The sequence below is a fragment of the Arvicanthis niloticus genome, chromosome 6 (assembly GCF_011762505.2).
Source record: "Arvicanthis niloticus isolate mArvNil1 chromosome 6, mArvNil1.pat.X, whole genome shotgun sequence".
Classification (NCBI taxonomy): Eukaryota; Metazoa; Chordata; class Mammalia; order Rodentia; family Muridae; genus Arvicanthis; species Arvicanthis niloticus.
In genome coordinates, this window is record NC_047663.1 from 52,175,209 (window position 1) to 52,181,844 (window position 6,636).

At 52.7% G+C, this 6,636-nt stretch overlaps 1 protein-coding gene across 3 annotated transcripts; it reads left to right on the top strand.

Annotated features, from left to right (window-relative positions):
* The first annotated feature begins 46 nt into the window (after nucleotides 1-46).
* Nucleotides 47-6,342, top strand: Atp1b2 (ATPase Na+/K+ transporting subunit beta 2). 3 transcript variants are annotated; one of them, XM_034505732.2, is made up of 9 exons: nucleotides 47-762; nucleotides 2,499-2,627; nucleotides 2,927-3,031; nucleotides 3,133-3,338; nucleotides 3,547-3,603; nucleotides 3,698-3,724; nucleotides 4,112-4,132; nucleotides 4,463-4,561; nucleotides 4,675-6,342. In XM_034505732.2, the coding sequence occupies exons 1-9, from the start codon at nucleotides 651-653 to the stop codon at nucleotides 4,837-4,839; spliced, it is 921 nt and encodes a 306-aa protein (XP_034361623.1). In that variant the 5' UTR covers nucleotides 47-650; the 3' UTR covers nucleotides 4,840-6,342. The 3 variants fall into 3 exon arrangements, with proteins under 3 accessions (XP_034361623.1, XP_034361624.1, XP_034361625.1); XM_034505733.2 differs by lacking the exon at nucleotides 4,112-4,132; XM_034505734.2 differs by lacking the exons at nucleotides 3,698-3,724; nucleotides 4,112-4,132 and having other exon boundaries at nucleotides 48-762.
* The last annotated feature ends 294 nt before the right edge of the window (nucleotides 6,343-6,636 follow it).

Sequence of the window (6,636 nt, forward strand, 5' to 3'; positions counted from 1 at the left end):
GGGGCGGACACCCTCAGAGTCACAGAGTATAAAGACTGTGCGCAGGGACCGCGCTCCCCGCACTGCTGAGGAGCGGAGCCTCTGGTTGGGGGCCCCCTATCCTTTCCTATCCCCCCCCAACTGCTCGTCCCCGCCCCAGCTCCCACTGGCTGGGCCAACTGTGGTGTGGCTGTCGCCGTTTGTCGGAGGAGCCTTAATCGGCCACCTGCCGCGTTCCACAGTCTCTTTGCATCTCGGATTTCGGGGCGGCTCCCTCCCCCATCTTTCCCTGCTTCTTTGCACCCCGTTTTTTCTGCATTTCGCTCGAATTTTGGAGCCGTCTGGTTTTGTACCCCTTTTTGTTTTGCTTCTAGGCGGTGTGTGGGGTGAAGGTGCCTTGGCATCCCTTCCCCTGGTTATCGTTCCCTGTTTTGACAGCCCCCCCTTTCTATCGCAGTCAGGGGGCCTAGCTTCGGCGCACCTCCGCCGCACTGCCAGCAGACCACAGCGCGTGGCTGTGCACCCCGGAATTTGCAGCAGCTGCATATCTGATTGGAGTCTCCCTCGCCTCGCTCCCGCGCGCATTCGGTGCGTGGAGGGCTTCAGCGCGCGACGCCCCGGCTTCTCTGCAGCCCCCAGCAGCGCACCGGGACTCGCCCCGTGCCTCCAAGATGGTCATCCAGAAAGAGAAGAAGAGCTGCGGGCAGGTGGTTGAGGAGTGGAAGGAGTTCGTGTGGAACCCGCGGACGCACCAGTTCATGGGGCGCACCGGGACCAGTTGGGGTACGTGGGGCTGGCGCGGGAAAGATGGTAGCTGACCGCTCAGCGACGCCTTTGGGGCGCAGGGTCCCGCGGGCGTCGCCCCAGCTCCCCTGCCGGATCCCTGGCGTCCAGCCCCCACTGTCGGGCTTTGGATCGGGAGGGGCCGAATCAGCGATCTAATCTCTCTGACTGGCCTCTGCGGAGGAGGAGAAAGTAGGTCACTGACGCCTGCCCGCCCCCCGCGGAGCCCCCTCGGGCGGGGGGTCGCGGGCTCTGCGCGCGTGTCCGTGCTACGGCGCTCCCGCTCCGGCTCCGGCCCTGCGGTTGCACACGGTCATCATCCCTCTCCCCGAAGAGTGCCCTAAGTCTCCCTCTGGCTCTCACTAGCTAGCCAACCTCGTTTATTTTTAGCTCTCACCCACCCCCTTGGACCCTGGGAACATTCATGAGGAGGCGGATCTAGCAGGGGGGTCTTGGGGGGGGCATTCTTAACAGCGGAAGTTGTTTGTCTATATTCCACCATTGGGCGTTTGGAGCCCTCTGTGGCTGCTTTGTAGGTGGGGGGCTGCCAGGACGGATGATACTTTTCCAGGATTGACATTTTCAGATGTCAGAGGTGGAGGGAGAGATGGTCACTGTGCTGAGATGGGTGCCTCCTCAGGCAGGGTGTTTACATGGGACTCAGATGCCTTGGAGGAACTCTCTACCCTTACCTCAGGGGTGTGCAAGGACTTTTATGTAGTCAGGGGCTGCTGATGGGTACCCAGTGAGGTAAGGATGACATTCTTGCAAAAGACAGTGCCAAGTTGGAGAATTGAAAGCACAAGGGATTCTGTGTGACATAATTTACAATATACTCACATTGATTGAACACAATCTTCATCAGACCACCCACCTGAGGCTTAGGGGACCGTGAAAGGAGGTTGGTGCAGACCGTGTCCTCAAGGGGCCAAAGACTGTGGGATGTGAAGGATCAATGGATGAATACTTGAGATACATACTCAGGAGCCTTCACAGAGGAACTGTGTCTTCTTAGGAGGAAAGACTGATAGTTCAGGGTGATTGGAACAGCATGTGCTCTTTACACGAGGCCTAGGAGAGAAGTCATGAGAGATGATATCCAGGGAAGGCTTCTAGGCTTCTGTCTTTCCCTTGATTCTGGCCAAGATCTTGTGTGAGTTAAAGGCGGGGGTGACCGCTGGGTCATTAGCCCCTCATTTCAGGAGCTTTTTCCGCAGGAGAGAAAGAGATAGACAGATAGACAGACAGACAGATCTTGATACTTGAGTCCTGGGAGCCTAGGCTCTGAGGTGGTAAGAATTTGGCTGGGAGTGGTGTCCAGAACCAGGTTCCAGATCCCTCTTCTAAGACAGCTCTGTCCCAATACAGCAGGAACAGATGCTGTGCCTTTTCAGGACCGTGCATGGTAGAGAAGTTGGAAATGTATTAGATGCAAAATGACAGTGGCCTATTCTTGGAGCTGTCACAACAACTACAGTTTAGGTCTCTTGTGGCCTCCCAAAGGTCAGACTTCACTGTGCCCCAGGAGGAGTCTGGGAGTCAGGGCCGGAGCTGGGCCTTGCCTGTTTCTACCTTGTTTCCTTTAGCTCCCAGGGGAAGGCCCTAAGATATCCTGTCGCTCCTTGGCCTATCCCAGTACACAGCTTGAGAGGAAGAAGGATGAGTGGGGTTGGTGGGCTGGGTGAGATTTTAAAAAGGAGAGGTAGAAGCTGCTGACTCTCGTTCCTCTTCCCTAGCCTTCATCCTCCTCTTCTACCTCGTCTTCTACGGCTTCCTCACCGCCATGTTCACCCTTACCATGTGGGTAATGCTGCAGACTGTCTCTGACCATACCCCCAAGTACCAGGATCGACTGGCCACACCAGGTGAGAGAAGAGTCTCCCCTTACCACTCACTGGAACTACTGTGTCTTTAAGCCCTCACAAGCAACTTACAGTTCTTTCCAGGAGTTTGATGAGGAGTTCTTGAACTTGGTCCTTCCTTCCCTATCCCCTGCAGCGGGGAGTCATGTGTGGCAGCTGCCACAGGAGATTGCCCTCCCAGGAGGGCAATTTCAGATCCGTGCCCCCACCTGACCCTGGTGTTCTTAATACCTACCTTCTTCCCTTGATGTGTTCCCTTCATCTTATATGTGACTCCCAGTCTTCACTCATGTTGCCTCTAGGCTTGATGATTCGACCCAAGACTGAGAACCTTGATGTCATTGTCAACATTAGTGACACCGAAAGCTGGGATCAGCATGTTCAGAAGCTCAACAAGTTCTTGGAACGTGAGTGTGGAGTTAGTCCAGGACCTTGGGGGGAGGAATCCTGGACCCCAGAAGTGAAACCTCAGGCCTCTGACCTTCTCTGTCTCCCTCCTACCTCTTAGCTTACAACGACTCCATCCAAGCTCAAAAGAATGATGTCTGCCGTCCTGGGCGATATTATGAGCAACCGGATAACGGGGTTCTGAACTATCCAAAACGTGCCTGCCAGTTCAACCGGACCCAGCTGGGCAATTGCTCTGGCATTGGGGACCCTACCCACTATGGTTACAGCACCGGGCAGCCCTGTGTCTTCATCAAAATGAACCGGGTACCCATGACATTGGTCCCCAGGGAGGATGGAGGAGGGAGCTGGGGCCACCATCTGTTAACTAATGTGTCCTTTCATTGGGGTTAATGGGCATTAAAAAGATTTTTGGTAGTTTGTTCTAAGAGGTGGGGCTATTGGAAGCTAAGCTCTGGAGCTGAAAGGCTGCACACCAAGATGTGGTAACATCTTCTAAATCCACCCTCTCTAGGTCATCAACTTCTATGCAGGGGCAAACCAGAGCATGAACGTCACCTGTGCTGGGAAGGTGAGTGTGTGGGTTCTCCCTACCTGCCCACCTGCTTATGCTTCCTGGTTTCTGAGTGCTTTACCTGTATCTCCCTGTCTTTTTGTGCTTTCAGAGGCCACAACACTATAGGGACAAGGGGGTAAGAGTGGGCTTCTGTGCAGTTTTAGTTCTAAGAGGCTTTTAGCCCTATTGCTTCTCTCTAGGATACAGAGAGCCCGCTCTCCTGGGGATAGACCCATCCCCTCCTGCACCAAAGCCTTGGCCTCTGGTTCCTTCCCTGTCGACCTCTTACAACTCAGTTGTCTGTGTTTCTGCCACATTCCCATCATGCCTTGTTTTTCAGTTCCCTTTAGAAATCTGCTATCTGCTGACCAGTTAGCACCATTTGCTACAACTAGTTGTCCTTGGAACCCTGTACCGGACTCTGTCCTCTCTTGAAACTCTGCCCCCCACCCCCCCAGCACTTCCCCTCTTCCTTCCTACTGAGCCTTGACTGTTTATCTGTTCTTTCTTGGCTCTGCTCCAGAGACCGATTCCCAAGGATGGGGTAAGAACTTGGGGGTTGATGGTGGAGTAGAAGGCCCCCACTGTGTTGTCAGTACACTTAGAAGATCTAGTCTGATGGCAGATAGGCCATCCCTCTCTGGAGACGTGCAGATATAAAAATGTGTGCATGTGCGCACACACAAACACACACACACACACACACACACACACACACACACACACACGGCTACCGAGCAGATGCACAGCTCAAGGAAAACAAATTTGACAGGGCTAATTTGGGATGAAGGAGGTATGAGGGAAGTCTTGTGAGCTCTTCCAGGTGCCTGCTGTTCCTAACATCCTCTCCCCTTAACCTTCCTCAACCCCACAGAGAGATGAAGATGCTGAGAATCTTGGCCACTTCGTCATGTTCCCTGCCAATGGCAACATTGACCTGATGTACTTTCCCTACTATGGCAAAAAGTTCCATGTAAGTCCCACCGAGGAGGAAGGTCCTTGATGGCGGCTTCTGGATGATAAAATGGGGTTCTTGGGAAAGAGGAAGGTACCAGAGGCTTGAGTCTTTTTCTTCTTCTGGCCTAGGTAAACTATACACAGCCCTTGGTGGCTGTGAAGTTCCTGAATGTGACCCCCAACGTGGAGGTGAACGTAGAATGCCGTATCAATGCTGCCAATATTGCCACAGATGATGAGCGGGACAAGTTCGCTGGCCGCGTGGCCTTCAAACTCCGAATCAACAAAACCTGAGGCTCCCCACCCCCACCCACTCCCACTTTCCTGTGGATGCTTCTGGAATGTCCTTGACCCTGCCTGATCCCTCCCTCACCCACCCCAAAGGTATTTTTTATAACAGAGCTATGACTTGTCAGAGCCTCACACCCTTTCCTCAACTTCTCTACCCAGCCTAAGGCCCACAGTTTCCAGTATCTTCTAGCCTTAGCTTAGCCAGAGACAGAGAGCAGTCAGGGGTTTTCTAACTCAGGAGCTGGAGTTACTCAGCGACAGAGGACTTGCCTAGCATGCACAAGGGCCTCTGCACTGTTGGAATTTTCTAGTTTGAGTTTATGAATGAGATGTCCTTACAGCTCCTGTTTCAATTTCCACTCACATCCCCTGAGAGTTAGAGAAAATGGTCCCATCTACCCCGCCTCTCCCTCACATCCCCCTCTCCCCTCCCGGTTCAGCTGTTTGCTTCCCAGGGGTGAGAACTGTTTTCCCTCCCTTCACAACACTCTAGCCACTTTTCTCTTGTCTCTTCACACTTCTGTCACCATAACAGTATCTTGGTGGCTTTGACTTGGTGGTTCCTTCAGCAGTTCTGTCCTCTCCTCTTCCTTACCCCTCCCTCTGAAAAACTGCCATTTGTAGCTGAGTACAAGTTGCTTCTGTGGCCTTTTCCGTCCTTCCTGGTACATCCTGCTTCTCCCCCAGTTGTGACTCCAAAGGAGGACTGTAAGAGAAGTCTTTAATTCTTCTAGAAAATTCTCTAGTAGGCCTAGACTTTCAACTTTGTTCTGGTCCCTCCTGTCATCCAAACAGCTCCTACTCAGGCGGGCTTGACCTGCTCTGAATATCCACTTTGTTTTTAACTGATGGTTCCCTTCCCCCACTGGCCTTCCCAGAATATCTTTCAAGTTCTCCTTCCCAGGGAGCTCTGGGGGGAGGGGCCGCTGTCTTGGCTCTATCCCCAGCGGCCACCTTGGAAACGTCAGCTAGCTGGGGGGACTCCCTGAGCCCAGATCTACCCACCCCATCCTCTCTCTGACTACTCCTTGCAAGTTGCTAACTGGTCACTAAGGTCTTCCCTTTCTGCATACCAGCCTGACAGCTTCAGATACCCTCCTCCAGCTCAGCTCTGAATTTCTTGGCTCCGCCTCCTTCAAACTCTTTTGCCTTTAACAAACAAACAAACAAACAACCCCTATTATGTCCCTAGAATGTTAAGAAAGAGCGCCCTGCTCCGAGTTTTGGTCCATCATAGCAGCATCTTCCTCTGGCCTCTCTGCTTCTTCTTACCCTTCCTAACCTCCCTCCTCTTCACTGCAGCCTCCACGTCTCGCCCTCAAGTAAATCTTTCCCTCTTTCTTCCAACTGGATCTGTGTCTCTTCCCCTTGGGTATCCAGGTCTTCCTGCCCCTTCATCTTCCCGGTGGTCTCCTTCTGCAGTTATTTAATGCCTGTGTCAGATCTACTGTAAAAAGAGGATAAAGTACAATAAAACGAGAGTGAATATATATATAATGTATACCATACACAGAGCCCTGTGTGTGCTTGTCTTTTCCCGGGAATGTGGAAGAACTCTGAAGAACCATTGAAGGATGAATTTGGGTGATACTATGTTACCTACGCCTTGAGCGTGGGCTTTCATTTTGACCTCTGCCCTCCAGTGGCCAAGCATCAATTCTCTTCCCTTTCAGTGCCATTAAGCTGATGCCCACTCCACTGGGGTTTACAAAGTGCCTCTGTGGATTTTAGGCACCATGAGTACATACTGAAGAAAGCAGCAGAGTCTGTGGCCCCAGTTGAACAGACACAAAAGAAGCA

Excerpts from the sequence above, each read along its gene's own strand:
- Atp1b2 (XM_034505732.2), top strand. The coding sequence starts at position 651 with ATGGTCATCCAGAAAGAGAAGAAGAGCTGCGGGCAGGTGGTTGAGGAG. Across the intron at positions 3,339-3,546 it reads TCTTCATCAAAATGAACCGG|GTCATCAACTTCTATGCAGG; the intron begins GTACCCATGACA and ends CACCCTCTCTAG. Across the intron at positions 4,562-4,674 it reads ACTATGGCAAAAAGTTCCAT|GTAAACTATACACAGCCCTT; the intron begins GTAAGTCCCACC and ends CTTCTGGCCTAG.